The sequence below is a fragment of the Telopea speciosissima genome, chromosome 8, assembly GCF_018873765.1.
Source record: "Telopea speciosissima isolate NSW1024214 ecotype Mountain lineage chromosome 8, Tspe_v1, whole genome shotgun sequence".
NCBI classification, from domain to species: domain Eukaryota; kingdom Viridiplantae; phylum Streptophyta; class Magnoliopsida; order Proteales; family Proteaceae; genus Telopea; species Telopea speciosissima.
In genome coordinates, this window is record NC_057923.1 from 41,373,477 (window position 1) to 41,392,505 (window position 19,029).

Below are 19,029 nucleotides of genomic sequence, written 5' to 3' on the forward strand. Positions count from 1 at the left end.
GCGAGTATAGTGGAGATTAGAAAGACTATGTGTGACCATTTAAGCATTGCTCAATCGGATTTGATCTTTTGAGGATGAGACGATATTTCTCGATCGGATTTGACCTTTTGATGGATCGATCTGAATGAGAGTACAAATGAGATCGAAGATTCATGGGACGATCGAACTACACACGAGTATAGCAAAGATCAAAAAAGTCAATGATTAACTTGTACATGAGTACAAGGGGGATCAAATTTGTAGGGCGGTCAAACTATACACGAGTATAGTGGGTTTAATGAATGATCAAGCTATACATGAGTATAGTAGAGATTAATAGGATCAAGTTACACAAGAGTGCAGAATTTTTAAAGGTCATTGATGAATTTAGCAATGATCGAATAATCAAATTACATGCAAGTGTAGAAGAGATTGAAGGTTTGGTCAAGCCAAATATGAGTGTGATAGGAGTACAATAATATGAGATCTGGTTATACATGAGTTCAATGGCGATCAAATGAGTAGGTTGCATGTGAGTACAACAAAAATCAAAGCACTGGACGATACATATGACAATGTAATGCTTATGCATGATGAAAATTGAAAAGCAATCCAATATATATACCATGAGAAGTCAAATAGTGCGCGAGTACTACAGTGACAAAACATTATCTAAATTGCAAAAGTGAAAACAATCATATGAAAATTTTTTTTATGTAAAGAAAAAACAATCCTATGACACGAATATGGATAAATGAAACGCAATCACACACGATCATAGATGCTTACCAAATATCTTCCAGTTTTATACTACACAACACTTGTTCTTCACAAATGGTTAGTGAACAATTGTTATGGCATCACCAAAAACCTAGATAGACAATCTGGGAGTCACTCAAGCATTTTTCATGATTGTGATTCACACTTTTTATTTTATTATTTTTTTCTTTTCTTCTTTCTCTTATATTTTTTTCTTTTTAAAAAACATTTTATTTGTAAAAGCATTTCATTTTGAAACCTTATTGCATAATTCCACCTATTATTCACATCCTTGTTACACGCGTAGGTTCGACAAACGTTGAGGGGCCAAAATCGAATGGGTAGAACTTTACCCCAGTGAGTCAGAATGGATACGACCAAGTTGGGTGGTTAGGTCATTATTCCCTTCCTCCACGGGTAGCTTCGTCCTTCTACATGGTTATTTCATCCTTTTAGGCCGAGATTCTTCAATGATTAGGAATTGATCCCTATGGACAGAATCATATCCATCTTTAATCTTGCATGTCCTTGCCCGGCAGATTGCCTAGGAAACAAACTTTCTTACTCATGCCCCATCATCTTGGATCGAGATTGCCCCAGTAACAACCTGATTCCTCTTCTGGTATTCCTCTGGTCACTTTTCTTGTGAAAAGGGCAAGCATACTACTACAGACGTTCCGCATCATAAATTCTCTTGATCTTGGTAGATAGTTTCAGACATTCCTTTTTTTTTTTTATCATTGGGCCGCATCAAAGAGAGTGATACTGACGAAGAATAGGGCAGAGCAAAATATGGAGAGTAGAAAGATGGAGAAGTAGATGGACGAACGGAGGACTGTACATGTGGGAGGACCGAACTTGATTGTTCTTTTATCAAGTTGCCTACGTACCCTAATTAGGGATCAAGTCAAACGTAGTTCAAGATAAAGATGTCCCAATGTCAAAGCCTTGGTAATTAAGTTCCATCATAGTCGGGTGAGCTCGAAGTTGTGAATGAGAATCTCATCATTATTTACCCCGAGAGGACTTTACTAGGTTGTAATGGGGCTTAGGACTAGGTTCCAAAAGATGGTAATATAAAGGCTCAAATGTGCCCCTAGGGTCCAACCATGACTTGACACTTCTGCTCCCAAAATTCTACCAAGAATCCGGTAATTGAATTCTCTTTTTTTTTTTTCTTTGGGATTTTGACAATTTTTCTTTCTAGAAGTGTAATTGAGAAGTTAGGCAATTCTTCTCATTTTAACTGAGGGCTTTACCCTCGAAAATTGATTGACAATTTTGACAATATTGTCTCCAAAGGAAAAGTGGCAACTTTTGGCCCTTGGTCTAATTGCTCCCAATTGTTTGCAAGATCTTGAGCCAATGCATCCTCTCTCTTTTTAAAAAAAAAAAATTTCTCTCCTTATTTTTTGCTCTCTTTGTTTTTTTTTTGCTCTTCTTTTTTTTTTTTTTTTGAATTCTAATTTTTTTGATTGGCTCAACTTTAATTTTGGAGATGGATATTCTTTTTTTTTAATCCTTTGGAAACGTATTGCTTTTGTGACATCTTTCTTCAACACGGTGACTCCTTCCAGTTGGACCCTTAGAAGCTGGTGGGGCATTTGATGAGCAAGAGGATACATGGATAATGAGGAGTATGTGGGCCAAAGTGAATTTTTTTTGTTTTTTTTTTAAAGGAAAAGGCTAAGGCTTAACTGGGGGACTGGCGGATTTTGCTGTCTCAGGATTTATTTGGGATGACTAGCAGCCAAAGGGGGCCTCTCTTAACAGGCTTTACAAGATGAAATCTTCATCTAAGCTTCCGTCTCGTTTAAAGGGGATCAGATGTATGGAAAGCTCAAGATATTTGACCATCAAGACTTTGATATTGAAAAGGGGTGTTGAGATATAGGACTAGGATCGTGGAGAACGAGCTGTAGGGGTCGTGGACTGTGGATCTAATTGCGCGCTCAATGGGATTCGGCGTGCATGACCAGGCCACTACCTATGGCACGTAACCTGTCACCTAGCGTGACGATAACAAAGTCAAAGGGGATAACCCATATCGCTTGCGTAAGTAGCCACACGATTATCGAGAACCGACACGGTCCCAAACTTCCGCCCACGTTACGCCACCTCCGGCGTGTGGGAGATAATGGATCATCAACGATCCTGCATTACCATCAGTTATGGTCTCACTCCACTCTTAGATTACCGCTTGCCACTCCGGGCACAATCACCACTCACCAACACCTTAAACAGGGGAGGTAACACACGTCCAACCCATCTGAATTCTCAGTATTCTGACTATTGCTTAGAGGTCTAACTTAAGCTTCAGAATGAGATCACCGGCAATGCCCGGTGCCCTCTGCTAATCTTTGTTTTACAGGCAGAGTTTGCTCCATAGAGATTTTTTACTCAACAATTTGGCGTCGTCTGTGGGAACGATACAATCCTCAAAGCCTTAGACTCTCGATTTGACTGAACTTGAGATCATGGCTGGAGAACCCAATGTCGTTCCATCTAAAACTCAAGCCCCACTAGCCGTGGAGAACCTGGTGACTCGTCAGACGATGAAGAACAGTTGCGGCGGTGGAATACAGGAAAGAAGACCCAACAGCGGCGGACAGCAACTACATCCGTCAATCCCCAGCTACTAGCGGCAAGAGAGGTGGCGAGAGCTCCACTCTCTACCACGTTGGTGGCTGATCAAGCGGTGACGCAAAACCAGGGCCAATCCAGCCGCAGTGTTCAGGCTTTGCCACCTCCACCACCGCTTCCCTAGGGATTCGTCCCCGAGACAGATCCCGGCGCACTTGCCAACGTCGGCCAAATCCAAGACCTATAATTGCAGGTTCTCAACCAGAGTGGGATTCTGAGGGACATAGCTCATGAGGTGCAAGCGTTGAGGACAGTCACTACGGCAGCTGCCGCCGCTGCAGGTCTGCCATCGGCATTGATACCACCTCCTGCACCGTTGCTGCCTCCAGTCCTCCCAAGGGCTGCCCAAGGGAATCCAAGGACAACCAGGGTTAACGTGCGAGCATTAGGAAGTAGAGCGGGGTCCTCGCACCCCTCCAAGCGAGAGCTACAACCCTTGGAGGTAGTACGCACGGGGAACTTGCCCGCTAGGAGCAGGCCTTCACGTGTGGAGGAACAGTCAATATCCACCGGCTAAAGGACTTATAGCCAGTCCAAAAGGACTCGTTCCAGGATCTTCGATACTCACTGATTCGGTGGACCCGCCAAGGCCACCCCGTCAGGATCTCAGAGACGAGCTGAATGCACGTCGCGCTCGAACCGACATCAACAACAACCAGGTCATGGAAAGCAAGCTTGACCGTAAGCTCAGAGAAATGAACACCAAGATTGCAACCCTGGAGAGGGGAACCGCCCCAGAAGAAAGCTTCAGGCCGGGCCAACATCCCTTCACAAGGGAGCTCATGAGGGCAGAGCTTCCGAAGGGTTTTAAACCCCCTACGTTCGAGGCTTACAATGGGAAGGGCGATCCCAATGACCACATCAGTTACTTCAACACCATGATGACGGTCTATGGTGGGTCCGATGTAGTATCTTGCCGATCTTTCCCCACCTCAATCAAGAGGCCCACGACGTTGTGGTTCGCCAAACTGAAGCCTAACTTGATCTGCAGCCTTATAGAATTAGCCAAGGCCTTCGTCAGCCGCTTCCAAAATAGTGTGAAGCAAAATAAGATGGCTGCCAACCTGTTGGCAGTTAAGCAACGTTCTGACGAGTCCATAAGAGACTACATTACCCGCTTCAACGCGAAAAGCCTGAAGATCAAGGACCTAGACGATGCGATGGCCTTCAACGCCTTACACAACGAGATCACCAACCACGACCTAGTGAAGTCACTTGCACTGGATTCAGTAATGACCCAGACTCAGCTCAAAAGGCAAAAGCAAAGGCAAGGTTCATCGCGGTGGCCGAAGTTCCAGAGAAGAAAGCGCGTACTGAGCCCATAATCACATTCTCGGACAAAGATATGGAAGTGCTGAGCTGGCCACATAATGATGTTGTCGTGGTTTAGGAGGTTATAGCAATAGACCAGTCCACAGAATACTGGTGGATTCGGGGGCATCTGTAGACATGCAATCCTACGATACGTACCTTCAGTTCGGGTTCGAGCCAGGCCCGCTGAAGCCCGAGCCTGCACCTTTATACAGGTTCTTAGGCGCACCTGCCCCGATTGAGGGGTCAATAGAACTCTTGATGACGATGGGGACAGCACCGTACCAGAAGACCATAAAGGTCAATTTCATGGCCGTTCATGTGGCAACTGCCTACAATGCTATCTTAGGCAGGCCCAACTTGAACTAATTGGGTGCAATAGTTTCTACCAAGCATTTGAAAGTCAAATTTTCCACTCCCAACGGCGTGGGAGAGTGCCAAACGGAGCAGAAGAAGGCCCGAGAATGTCATGCAGCGTTCTTGAAAGGTATCAAGGGCAACTGCAGAGGAATGGCCTATCAGGTGGAGGTCGCGGACAACCGCGAGGAAGACAAGCGCTATCAGCCAATAGAGGAACTTATGGAAGTCCCGGTGGATGAGCAGAACCCCGCCAAGATAGTCAAGATTGGGTCCTCACTAAGTCGAGAAGAAGCGAAGGAACTCACCTCGTTCCTACTGAAGAACAAAGACATTCGCCTGGTCAGCAGTTGACATGTCGGGCATACCATGGCACGTTGCTAAGCACGCCCTGCACGTGGACCCCAATAGAAAGCCAGTGTAGAAAAAAAGAAGAACATTGGCGCCAGAAAAGTAGGCAGCAATGAAGGAAGAAAAAGAGAAATTAAAAACATCGGGCTTCATTAGAGAAGAACAGTTCCAGACCTGGCTCGCGAACGTAGTAATGGTCCCTAAGCCAAATGGGAAATGAAAGATGTGCATTGATTACACCGACCTTAACAAAGCGTGCCCTAAAGATGAATACCCGTTGCCAAGGATCGACCTACTGATAGATGCAACAGCAGGACACGAGAGGCTCAGTTTTATGGACGCGTACTCCAGGTGTAACCAGATCCTCATGAAGGAAGGAGACAAACTTTGCATGGCGTTCCGGTCCAACCAGAAAAACTTCTACTACCTGGTAATGCCCTTCGGTCTGAAGAACGCAGGCACGAGTTACCAAAGAATGGTAAACAAGATCTTCATGGCCCAGATTGGCAGAAATATGGAGGTGTACGTGGATGATATGCTAGTCAAAAGCATCAAAGCCTAAGATCACTTAGCCGATCTGGACGAGGCATTCCAAGTATTACGGGGCCACCAAATGAAGCTAAACCCCACTAAGTGTGCCTTCGGGGTCAACTCATGTAAATTTCTAGGTTATATGGTGTCCCAGAGAGGAATTGAAGCCAACCCAGCAAATATCAAAGCCATACAGGAGATGAGTCCGCCCAAGACTGTTCGCGAAGTACAGAGGCTGAACAGGAGAATAGCAGCACTAGCGCGCTTTGTGTCTCGTTCGGGAAACAAATGCTTGCCATTCTTCAAAACTTTGAAGAATTTGAAAGGCGTGAGGAGTTTCGAGTGGACGAAAGAATGCCAGAAAGCCTTCGAAGACCTCAAAGCATACCTCATCAATCTGCCGCTATTAACCAAACCAGTACCTGAAGAGGAGTTGCTCCTGTACTTAGAGGCGTCACCAGTAGTTGTGAGTGCCACCTTAATATGAGAAGAAGACGGAGTCCAAAGACCAGTGTATTGTGTCAGTCACATCCTACTGGACGCAGAAACTCGATACCCCAAGATCGAAAGGCTCGCGTTTGCATTGGTAAAAGCAGCCCGAAAGCTTAGGCCATACTTCCAAGCCTACCCGATTGTGGTCATGACGGACCAACCTCTAAAAAAGGTACTTCACAAGCCTGATGTATCCGGAAGATTGACAGCGTGGGCGATTGAGCTGAGCGAATACAAGATCGAGTACAGGCCTAGAACGGCCATAAAAGGCTAAGCTCTAGCGGACTTCGTAGCTGAGTGCACCCAAAGCGAGAAAAAGCTAAAGGAAGAGATCATGCCGAAAGAAAAAATCAGCCCAGTGCCATCCTGGATAATGTTCGTGGACGGATCAAGTAATGCAGAGGTCAGGGGAGCAGGCTCCATCTTAACAAGCCCGAAAGGCTTCAAAATATAGTTTGTGCTATGCCTGCACTTTCCTGCCTCCAATAATGAGGTTGAATACGAAGCGTTGATTGGGGGGCTACGAACCACAAAGGCTGTACAGGTCAGAATTCTAGCCGTACGGGCTGACTCACAGTTGGATGTGAACCAAGTCAATGGGGATTATGAGGCCAAAGATGATCGGATGGTAGCATATTTGAAAGAAGTGAAACAGTTACTGAGCTCGTTCGAGAGCTTCGAGATAATCAGGGTTCCGCGTTGCGAGAACAAGAAGGCGGAAGCACTTTCGCGATTGTCTAAAGAAGAGCTAGCACAGCTTGAACAACTTTATAGACCCACTCATCTAGCTCGAGAGGTTATGCAGGTCGTGGTCAAGCCCAACTGGATGGACCCGATCGTCTCTTATCTGAAAGATGATGTCCTAACCCAAGATAAAACGGAGGCACGAAAGGTTCGAGGTCGTGCCGCCAGGATGCCATCCAGTACATGAGAAGATGCGAGCAATAGCAAAAGTTCGCAGACATACCACAAAAGCCCGCTACGGAGTTGGCTTCTATACTTAGTCCCATCCCCTTCGCCATGTGGGGAATGGATATACTGGCCAACTTCACCCCAGCCTCAGGGAGATGAAAATATCTCGTGGTCGTTGTAGACTACTTCACCAAGTGGGTAGAAGCTGAACCTTTAGCCAAGATCACGCGGCAACAAATGGAGAAATTCTTTAGAGATAAGATTATCTACAGGTTTGGCCTGCCAAAGATCCTGGTGACGAACAATGGGAAACAATTTGACAACCAGCAGTTCGATGAGTTCTGCGCCCAACACGGCATTGAACATCGAACGACCTCAGTCGTATATCCTCAGGCAAATGGTCAAGTAGAAGTCACAAACAACACCCTACTCGTAGGAGTGAAAAGAAGGCTAACTGAGGTGAAGGGAAAATGGGTTGATGAATTACCCAGCGTACTATGGTCGTACAGAACTATAGTTCGAACGCCCATGGGGGAGAGCCTGTTCAGGCTTGCCTATGGAACCACAACAATTCTAAAGTCAAGGAAAGAACATTCTGAGATGGAGACTTAGTGCTACGAAAAGTAAGCGCTTCCCAACCACAGCACCAAGGCAAGCTGGATGCAAACTGGGAAGGACCATATGTGATCTCCAAGCAGATCAAGCCAGGGACCTATCGCTCGAAGACCCCGGGGGGCAACATGATATGACGACCATGGAATTCAGAGAATCTGAAAAAATTTTACCAGTAAGTGATCGTTGTAAAGTTATCTTTAATCAATAAAATATCACTTTGTGATCCAAATATTATGCAAGAATTCATGAAAGTCTGGCTCGTTGAGATAGCAAGAAAGTCTGACTCTTGTAGTCAGCACGAAAGCCTAGCTCGCTAGGGCTAGCACCAAAATCTGACTCCCGTAGTTAGCACGAAAGTCTAGCTCGCTAGGGTTAGCACAAAAGCCTGACTCCCGTAGTCAGCACGAAAGTCTAGCTCGCTAGGGTTAGCACAAAAGCCTGACTCCCGTAGTCAGCATGAAAGCCTAGCTCGCCAGGGTTAGCGCAAAAGCCTGACTCCCGTAGTCAGCACGAAAGCTTAGCTCGCCAAGGCTAGCACCAAAGTCTGACTCCCAAAGTCAGCACGAAAGTCTAGCTCGCCAGGGTTAGCACAAACGTCCAACTCCCGTAGTCAGCATGAAAGCCTAGCTCGCCAGGGTTAGCACAAAAGTCTGACTCCCGTAGTCAGTATGAAAGTCTAACTCGCAGGGGTTAGCGTGAAAGATTGGCCTCCATGGTTAGCACGAAAGCCTGACTCGCAAAGTTAGCAGAAAGATATGATCTCCTCGGTTAAAAATAGATCTTAAACATCCAAGACGTGATACAAGACAAGCGCAAGTAAAAAAATAAAAGAATCTTTTATTAACCTTTTCAAAAGGTACAAGTATAGGCGAAGATCGCAAAATATAGAAAAGTTACAGAAATCGCTCTCAGTATAAACACAACAACCTGTAAGGACAAAACGTGGAAAACTAAGAGCTCCATAGCCTTGCAAGTCCAAGGAAGAACACCTTGGCACACTCGAATAGGAGAAGCTGATGAAGCGCAAGCACCAGGGGTCATCAGGTGTGAAACAGGAGTAGCATTGATAACAGCAACGTCAGACAGGCTGATACAGAGCCCATCAAAAGTTACACTCCCTGAGTGACCCCAAAAATCAAGAGAAGACCGCCCTGCTAAATGGGATTCACCATACAAATGCTCTGGGCCCCAAGAAGCTCAGTCATCGCCTCCCCCTCTTCGGCTGGGAAGAAGGGTTGGAGGAACATGAACGTGAGGAGGCTTAGGGTCCTTCATCATCTCTAATAGCTCCACATCATAACCTTCCAGGCATGTTAATCGGGGAAGGTAGCAGTAGTGGCCTCCTCAAGATTCTCCACCCCTTTGATGTTACCTTACCACCCTAGAGAGATTGGTATGGAAAGAAACACAAAGGGGATAACCCACGGCCACTCGCCCGAAGGACAGGACATGTCAGTCGAGGATTGAATCCATGAAGTTCAATGTCGATGGAAGATTGAAGCCAAAAATAGAACCAGGCCAGGTCTCCGAAATTTGCAGCCTCTACATCTGAAAAAATAGCAGAGCCATATGCAGCGGAAGGAGCGTAAATCCTTGAAGAGAAGAAAGAATCGTAATGTAGCAGAGGGAGCCATAACCCCATGAACAATGCAAGAGTTGAAGCATGCAATCCCTATTTAAAGGAGAAAAACAACGGTTCGATAGCCTAAACCGCCCGAGAGACGTATAAAGCCTCAAGCCACATGCACTAATCCCACCGGCTCACGTTTTTCGTAAACATTGGAAAGGATACAGGCGCAGAAGGATGACGGTTCAAAACCCAGACCAACATAAATGGCAAGTCACATTGTGGGCCACGTGGCCAGATCCTACTAAATCGCACGCCTCTCCTAGAAGCTAGAAGCGGCGTGAATACAGGGATAACGATTCAATTTCCATATCTCCAATGGCACGTGGTCAACCCTCATTGGCTCAAGGATTCCCAGAGAAACTTAAAGAGCGTCATTATCGAGAAAGCAGTTCAAAGGTCAGTTCCCATAAGTGGCAAGAGAAATCAAAGGTCAATCGAAAAGAAAAGGCAATAAAGGCCTACTGGGAAGATTCGCAGAGGATATTTGGGGAAAGACTCAACGTCATAATGACGCTTGTGTCACAAAGAAGGTGAAGCGCCAGAATTTCAAAGGGAAGAAAGAATGACGTGACTTAAAAGTCAGCTAGCTCGAGTGAAAGAATTCTCGATCAAAGATAAGAATGTGCTCCGATACTTGAGAAAAGTGTTTCATTAATGACAAAGCCAAATATCTACATCTTCAAAAAAAAAAAAAGAACAAGAGAAAAAGAGAAACATCCAAACATTCAATTGCCGGCAGGAAGATCAGAGAGGTTGGTTGCATCAATGGGTGAAGGATCAGCTGGAGGAGGGACCTATGAAGGATCTACAAAAGCCAAGGCCACATCCGCAGGAGGAGAAGCTGGCAGGACGGGCTCTTCCATGGGAGACACAATAGCAGTAGGAGAAGACACTGGAGCTGGGAGGTCCTCCATGACCATAGAATCCTCCGCGACCTCGGGCATGTCTGAAGTCGCGGGGACAGGTGGAACATAGTAACCAAAGCCAGAGAAGTCATAGCCTGGGGTCGTCTCAAGGACGTGCTTCACAATATCATCAACCCCGATCATGTAGCCCTTGTGGCTCACCTCCTTCATGCACTCCCTCAATTCATCCGAGGACTTGAAAGCTTCCAATGCCGCCTTAACCGCCTCGTCGATCACTTGGGGTGCTTCTTCTGGAAGGCAACAAAATCCACCGTGATGGAATCAGTCTTCCTCGCCGCTATGGCAGCATCATTTTTAGCCTTCTCCAGCTCCGTCTCCATCGCCGCAATACGTTCGGTAAAGGACTTGTTCCCGTCCTCATGACCCTGGGCTGTCTCTGTCATCTTAGAGATGGTAGATGCGGCAGACACCACCTGCTCCTCCGCGAGCTCCCTCATTTTCTTCTCCTCTTCGTAGGAGGAAGACGAAGCCACTACGCACCGTCGTAGTTCGTTCGCCCCGCGAGTAACCTGCAGAAGTAAAAGACCATATTAGGAAAGACTCTAAATGAATTACAAGGAGGACAGCTTGGCTTGAGATATACCCTAGCAAAATCCAATGCAAACGAGTTCAGAAGCTCCTCATCCGATTGAGGTCAAAAATCCTCGATGTCCCCGAAGGGACCATGGTCCATCAACTCGCTTGCCATGCAAGGAGAGTGAAGGGAGGACTCGCCCTCGTAGACCTCCCACTGAAACTGAAGGCGCTCACCGCTTCGTCACGCGGCCTCTTCTCAAGAATTTTGGGTGGCAAGACCTTGCTGGGCACCTTCTCTTTGTCCTTGGAGAAAACCTCCTGCCCCCTCTAATTGCCATTGGCAGAAGAAGAATCCCTTATGGAGACACCTGGGAACGAGGGGCGAGTTGAGCACTGAGACTGCTTCTCTAGAGCTTGTTTCCTGGCCGATGCGGCCTGCTCGCGAAGATCGTGAGTGTCCGGCTCGTAGTCCACTGAAAAGAACAGACACAGGATCAAATATAGCTCAAAGTCGTCAAAAGATAAGTTCGTAGGAAAAGGGACTCACCCCACTGAGCTCAATCCATGCTCAATCAGTAGACCCTCGTCTGCCAGGTCATGTACATTGAAAGCAGTGCCTGTCGCCGCCATCTCGAGAGACTGCTGATCGTATGAGCTCAGCATAGGGACTTGGTTCCCAGACCGTAATCGAATGGGTCTCCAATCCGTTCTAAAGGGGTTCCCCTTGATACGCGTAAAGAAAAAGTGGTCTTTCCACTTCTTCGTAGATTCAGGCATGTGGGAGACGAAAGACTTGGGTCGGTACGACCCCAGGGGACTACGCCGAGCCACGTAGAACCACTCATCGCCGGATTGCTTCAGGTGGTAAAAATACAAAAAAGCACCCAGGAGGCCTTACGGCCAAGATGGGCGAAGAATAGGTAAAAGCCCAGAAGATGCTTCCAAGCATTGGCCACTAATCGGCCAGGGGAAATTTCAAAATGATCCAGCACTTCCCGAATGAACTGATCAACAAGAAAGCGCAGACCACACTGAAAGGCTACTTCATACAAGCACACAGTATTTGGCTGTGGGGTGTTCGCCCTCTCAGCCCTGGTAGGGACCCAAGTCTCTACCGATGCAGGAAATTTGTACCGAATGCGGAGGGCAGACAAAGAATCCTTAGTCATAGTGCTTTCAAAGGCTGCCACACTAGTGGACCTTGCCGAGGCACCCTCTTCCTCCTCAACTCCGGAGGCACTGCCGCCGTCGGCAATGCGCTCAACAGAAGTTTTGGATGTTGCTCTCTCACCACTGGGCTGAGCAGCAGTATCTTAGGTCATATAACGGACCCGGGCAGAGAATCTCTTTGGCCCAAAAAGTATAGACCATTCCTCTTGGGTCTCCTCAGAGCTCTCCTCATGGTCGGAACCCCCACTCGTTTGGGTAACATTGTCAAAATCCCTGTGGGACTCCGCCTGGGAAGAAGAAGAAGAAGACATGATTGAAGAAACTTACTGATAAAGGTTGAGAGGGGTCGAGAATGGAAGAGCACTGTATGATCGACGCAAAGCCACAGGAGAAGAACTTTGTTCGAGGGCCCACAAATGCAACGGCACCGGAGTAAGATGCTATGACAAAAGACAGGAACCACGAGAGGCGCAAAGCTCAGAAATGGAAAGAATCAGTAGAAGATTATCATAAAAGTGAAGTTTCAATTTATGCACACGAAGAGAAGGGGACATTTCCAAATCCAACGGCCAAAGGACGCGACCCATCGGATGGCTAGGGGTAGTTGGCATTTGGCGTCTCCCAGAGAAATTAATGTTCATGCCACATGGCTGAGCCACATTGGAAGACTTGACGTGACCAGGATCAATCCACCATAGGCTTAGCCTAGAGGTCATGATGCCTACAGACACACGTCCGTACATTGGAGGAACGTCGAACGTCGCCTCGAGTCGAGGCACCTTTAGGGTTTTTTCAACCACGTGGCTTATAACGGCTGAATTAGCAAATCACACTCAGCCGCCAACTTGTCAGATCACACATGCCAAAGAGATGATCGTAGAACAACGTTAGCCTAACCCCCCTTGGACATACACGTCCAGGGGAGTGGGGAGCTCCTGTTGGGATATAGGACCAGGATCGTGGAGAACGAGCTGTAGGGGTCACAGACCTTGGATCTAATTGCGGGCTTGATGGGATTCGACATGCACGACCAGGCCACTACCTATGGCATGTAACCTGTCACCCAGCGTGACGATAACAAAGTCAAAGGGGATAACCTATATCGCCTGCGTAAGCAATCAAAAATCGACACGGTCCCAAACTTTTGACCATTTTATGCCACCTCCAGCGTGTGGGAGATAATGGATCATCAACGATCCTGCATTACCATCAGTTATAGTCTCACTCCACTCTGAGATTACCGCTTGCCACTCCGGGCACAATCACCACTCAACAACACCTTAAATAGGGGAGGTAACACACGTCTAACCCATCTGAATTCTCATTATTCTGACTATTGCTCAGAGGTCTAACTTAAGCTTCGGAGTGAGATCACCGGCAATGCCCGGTGCCCTCTGCTAATCTTTGTTTTGCAGGCAGAGTTTGCTCCATAGAGATTTCTTACGCAACAAGGGGTAACGGATTTTTTTTTTTGCTTTTTAACTAATAGTCATGATATCATCATAAACTGCCATTTGAATGAAAGTGAAAAGAAAGAGAACGAATAGATGGACAAGAAAAAATATTCATTGATAGCTAATGGAAAACACATGGTGGATGAGATTACAGAAGGAAATTTGACTGAATGAAAGACCTAAAGACCTAAGGGATACAAACCCAATGACATCTTCAATGCGATCCTATCTACACAAGAGTAAAGTATTGTCGCTGTTTTGTCACAGGACCGTGTAGTTTGTACCATCAACAAGTTCCCTTCTAACCGGAGCTGGGTACTGGATCCATTTTAAGTTAGCCAGCGAGACTGATGCTCATGAATGTAGTTTAATGCCTTCGGGTGACAGCGATGTCCTCAATCAATGTCTGCCCCTGTTCCATCGAAGAAATATAGAGAACTTTCTTCGACGACTTTACCACTTTGTAGGCTGGCAATGCAAAAGAAGTATTCCCTTTTATAACGAGTCGTAGCATCAAAAGGATTTTCCCATAAACTTGGAGGAATCTATTCTTTAGGGACTCCGTTAATCTCACAAAAATGATTCCTTATCTTCTCCCAATCATCTTTTCTGTATCCTTTGTTAAAGAAATCCACCAAACTGAATGTTGTACCAGAATGAAAGGTGCAGTGAGGTCGACATAGGATTTTATTAGCATTTGGTTCTTCTTGCGCCTCTTGTATCCAGTGAGGACTATGGAGGGTATAGAGGACATTCCATTTTGCACAACCAAATGATTGCTCCAGCAATTGAGTTTGTGTCTGAAACCAAAGATGGAACTTCATTGTGTTTGGGGAACAAATTCTGGATGCGATTCATCTTGGCTCATACAGGTCAATAATTCTGGAACATGGAAGCTGAATGCTACCATGTATCTTTCACAGAGGTACCAGAGGAAACAAAGGGCTTCAGTAGACAATTGATATAGATTTCTTATCCCAAAGATATTAAAGAAACGATAATCTGGATGGACACGGAGTCCTTGGTGTCACGCCGCCCCCATTCCAACAAGGAATAAAGTACAAATGAAGGGCTGACTAGGATGACACGCATCGTCCTACCTTTATCAGGACCACAGATACAGTTTCCCAACCACAGTCTTAACCAATATTAATTTACACAATACTATCAAAGTGCGGCAAAAAGGGAATATTACATTCCAAGATTAGAATAAAGCGGAAGCGTTAATACAGTAGTTATAGTATGTTCAATCAACTAAGTGATACATCATAGTTTTAACAGTTATCCGACTGACCATCATATAACTACTCAAAAATATAATGTAATATAGACAAGGTTTAAAAATGGGCACAAAGCCCCAAAAGAATCAAAAGAAGGAACAAATCCCCAGTATCAGCACGGCCCATAGGCACAATCATTGCAAGGACATCCATCGTCGTGTTCCTCTGACACAACTTTTGGCTCCTCGGTGCCAATACCATCGTAGTCAGCAGACTAGACCTCGAGACTAGCCAAGTAACCATCATCCGCATCAAAGTCTAAAAGAAGGTGTACATAGGGGGTTAGCTCCACTGAGCCAGTGAGGGGATGGGGAATGCACATACACGCAGATCACACATAATCCATGATGAATGTAGATGTTAATAGATTTTTCACCTAGCACGCAATCTAAGTCCAGGTATATGCTACTATGACAACTCGGGAGTCACTATGGGTCACTTATCTTATCGCCACAGTGAAACCTCAATTGTCACCTGGGGGCCTACACCAGTGATCAAGAGTCATCCTTAAGCTTGCCTCTCTCCCCCACAAGTAAGGAGCCCTAATCACCCAACACCTAATCCCCTGTTGGTAAGGGTTGTAACATAGGGAATAAGATCCTAACCACAGTTATACAACATGTAATTCCTATCGTCTCAAGAGGCATTCCAGGTGTATCAACGTCCCATTCCATCTAGCACCTGGGTACCAGCACGACACGACGCATACAGGCCAAAATGAAAAGCAATAAAAGTTCATAACATTTCTGGGGTTCTGGTACCGGTACACCCAGCATCATAACCCGATACAACAATGAAGCAAAATACATAACCACATTCGTATCAAATCACAATCAAGATAACAATGCAAATATGCAAAATGCTTATTTATGATACAAGTAGCTTGATAAATGTATGTTTAACAGTAAACAAGCCCAACCAGTCACCCAGGACCTACTCACCAAAGATCCGCATAATGTTCGGGTGTTTAGAAGAGGTTACCAGATACATGTCCCCAAACAAAGTAGACTGCCTAGGAATGCGTGAGATAAGTATTAGAAGAGTGTAGGTGGGTCCCACAAAGAGTGCCCACAAGCTGCCAATCATGACAGCACAAAAGACCTCGAACGGAGGCACTCTCAGTGGATCCGTTCGTGAATCCATTCTCAGGAAATAAGGACCCGAGAGTAAAAAATGAAAATGGGTTGAATGGATTTTCGAACAAAGGCAGGACCGTGGGTCCGTTAGTGAATCCGTTCAGACCAAAGTTAAGTTTTCAATCCATTAAAGGCTGAATGGATTTTCGAATGGAAGCTTGATGCCTGGGTCCGTTCGTGAATCCGTTCAAACCAGCATATGAATTCCTTAAGTTGTTTGCTTTCCAACCCAAATGCTTAGTTATCCTATGGTCTTAGGGCTTGGAAAGGGTCATCCCTATGTCCATTAGGGTCACCATGATTTCTCCTAAGCTCGGTCTTAAAAATGGAAGGATTGGAATCCTTCCAAAGTCCATTTCATAAGGTTAGGTCATAGGGATTGTAGGACAGCAACTTGGGTTGCTTAGATGTTGTTCTTGGGGCTTGAGGCGGGGACTAATAGCCTAAACATGGGCTACCATAAGGCCTTGAGCTCAGCCTTGGTCTCAATGGAACCCTACGTTACCATCGATCCTAGATTTTTAAATGGGGAGAGATGAAGGAGATAGAGGTGGTAAGAATGCTTACCTAAACAAGGTCTGAAGCTAATGGTGCTTCCCCAAGTGGCAAGTCCCTCCCTCCTCCACACTCTTTCTTCCCTTCTCTTCTTTATCTTCTCCTCTTGAATGCTCAGTCTTGGGTCAATGTAGATAGTAAATGGCCAATGAATGGCGTAGGTTCTATTTATAGAAAGTAGCTACTTAAGGCCTATTTGGCTTGGGCCTTTAAGGTACAAGAAACACATTAAAACAGATTTTGGCCTTATGAGCCCACAACCATGGCCCAACAACATAGAGGAGGTTATGGGTAGGTCCCACCATGACTGGGAGCTTGGTTATCATATCCGGGACACGGGTATGTGGGTTCCACATAAAAGAAACACAGAACAGACTAATCAGCACAAATGAATTATCAGACGAACTCACCAGCAGTGGGTCCATTCGTAAATCTGTTGCAACTAAAAGGGTAGGAACACACAAGGAGGCCTCGGGACTTAGACCCACACCTCAAGGTCATAGAGAGGAGGATGCACAAGCACACTTAAGGTTAGTAACTTACCCCTCGACCATCACGGTGTGTCCTTCGTGATTCATAAAAGTTTTCCAACTGTAATGCTAAGCTCATCACTGAGCAAAGTGTCTAAATGTGGCGACACAGGAAAAGTCTTCTGGTACTCTTTGCTCCTGGGGCTCGTACCAAGAGGATAGTCGACGTAGTCACCATCGACGAATCTCCCCTAATCCCGATTGAGGAACCTTTCTTTGACAGGCACACCTATAAACTGATTGATGATCTTATAACTGGGCTTGACCACCATTGAGAACAGTTCACTGGCATACAAGGCAGCAGTATCTACACGTCACGAGGAAGAAATTAATAATTAATTAGAAATCTCGGGTGTGGGTATAACATTCCCCCCCCACCTTACAAGAAATTTCGTTCTCGAGATTTGGCATACCTTGTAAGAAACCAAGGGAAGGATACTTTGCTCGCATCTCTACTTCAGCTTCCCAAGATGCTTCTTCCTCCGGATGGTTGCACCGTTTCACCTTTACGTAGTGAATGGGTCGGTTGCAAAGATTTACTACCTTGTTGTCTAGAATCTTCTGGGGGGCTGTATTTTATAAGACATATCAGTTACAAGCTCCGGTAGTGCTTGCGATAGGACATGACTTGGGTCATGAACATACTTTCGCAACATTAACACGTGGAAGACGTCATGCACGCCCTCTAAGGATGGAGGAAGTTCCAATCGATACGCCACCGGTCCGTCTCTTGCAAGAATCTCATAAGGCCCAATAAACCTTGGACTCAGCTTGCCCTTCTTGCTGAACCACATCACACCTTTGGTGGGCGACACTTTGAGGAACACCTTGTCACTGATGGAAAATTCTATGTCCTTTTGCCTTTAGTCTGCATAGCCCTTCTGTCTAGCTGGGCAGCCTTGATTCGTTCACGAATCAAGTCTACCTTCTTACATGTCGCTTGGATCAACTCGGGCCCAAGGGTACGTTGCTCACTTACTTCGTCCCAGTACAAAGGTGTTTGACATTTCTTCCCATATTGAGCTCCAAACTGTGTCATACCAATGGTAGCTTGGTAACTATTATTATAGGAAACTCGATGAGCGAGATATGCTCATCCCAGCTGCCCTGCATGTCAATGGCACAGGCTTAGAGCATGTCTTCTAATGGCTGTATGGTCCTCTTAGACTATCCGTCCATTTGTAGATGGAAGGCCGTACTAAAACTCAACAAGGTACCCATAGCTTTCTGGAATCCTCCCCAGAATTTGGATGTGAACCTGGGATCACAGTCTGAGATGATGCTAATTGGAACTCCATGCAGGCAAACCACATTATCAATATACAAGCGAGCCAGCTTATCTATTGAATAGGTGATCTTAATGGGGATGAAATGAGCTGTCTTCGTCAATTTGTCTACAATGATCCATAGGCATCAATACCCCTGGGTGTACGAGGCAACCCAGTGACGAAGTCCATTGTAACATGGTCCCACTTTCATTCCGGCACGGGCAACTATAATTGGAGCCATAAAAAATTGAAATCTTCCTATACATGCTTTTTCCTTCACTGGTGTTTGCCATCACTATTAAATCTCAATGTCCAACCCACAACTGTTAAGTTTTCTTCCTTGGGAACCTAGCTCTGATACCACTTGTTGATCCCAGGTTGACTCTGAGAGGGGGGTGAATCAATGTTCTTCAAAAATAATCCCTAAATTCCAACGCTGTGTTGACGTCGATGCAGAAGACTTCAAGCAAACCTGATTAGCCGAGGCAATCCTGTAATTATCAATTCCACAACACACATGTACGTCCAACTCATAACCACTATGCGGCCAGGTCTACCAAACAGTACACCCCACTTTGTAGGTCAAACACACTCCAATATATGCAATGGAAAGT

At 45.8% G+C, this 19,029-nt stretch overlaps 1 protein-coding gene across 1 annotated transcript; it reads left to right on the top strand.

The window, feature by feature from the left end:
• The first annotated feature begins 4,043 nt into the window (after positions 1-4,043).
• LOC122672302 lies at positions 4,044-4,706 on the top strand. The gene has a single exon (XM_043869797.1). It carries the CDS (start codon positions 4,044-4,046, stop codon positions 4,704-4,706), a length of 663 nt encoding a protein of 220 aa, XP_043725732.1.
• The last annotated feature ends 14,323 nt before the right edge of the window (positions 4,707-19,029 follow it).

Bases quoted from the DNA above. Each gene is read 5' to 3' on its own strand.
- LOC122672302 (XM_043869797.1), top strand. From the start codon at position 4,044: ATGGAAAGCAAGCTTGACCGTAAGCTCAGAGAAATGAACACCAAGATT.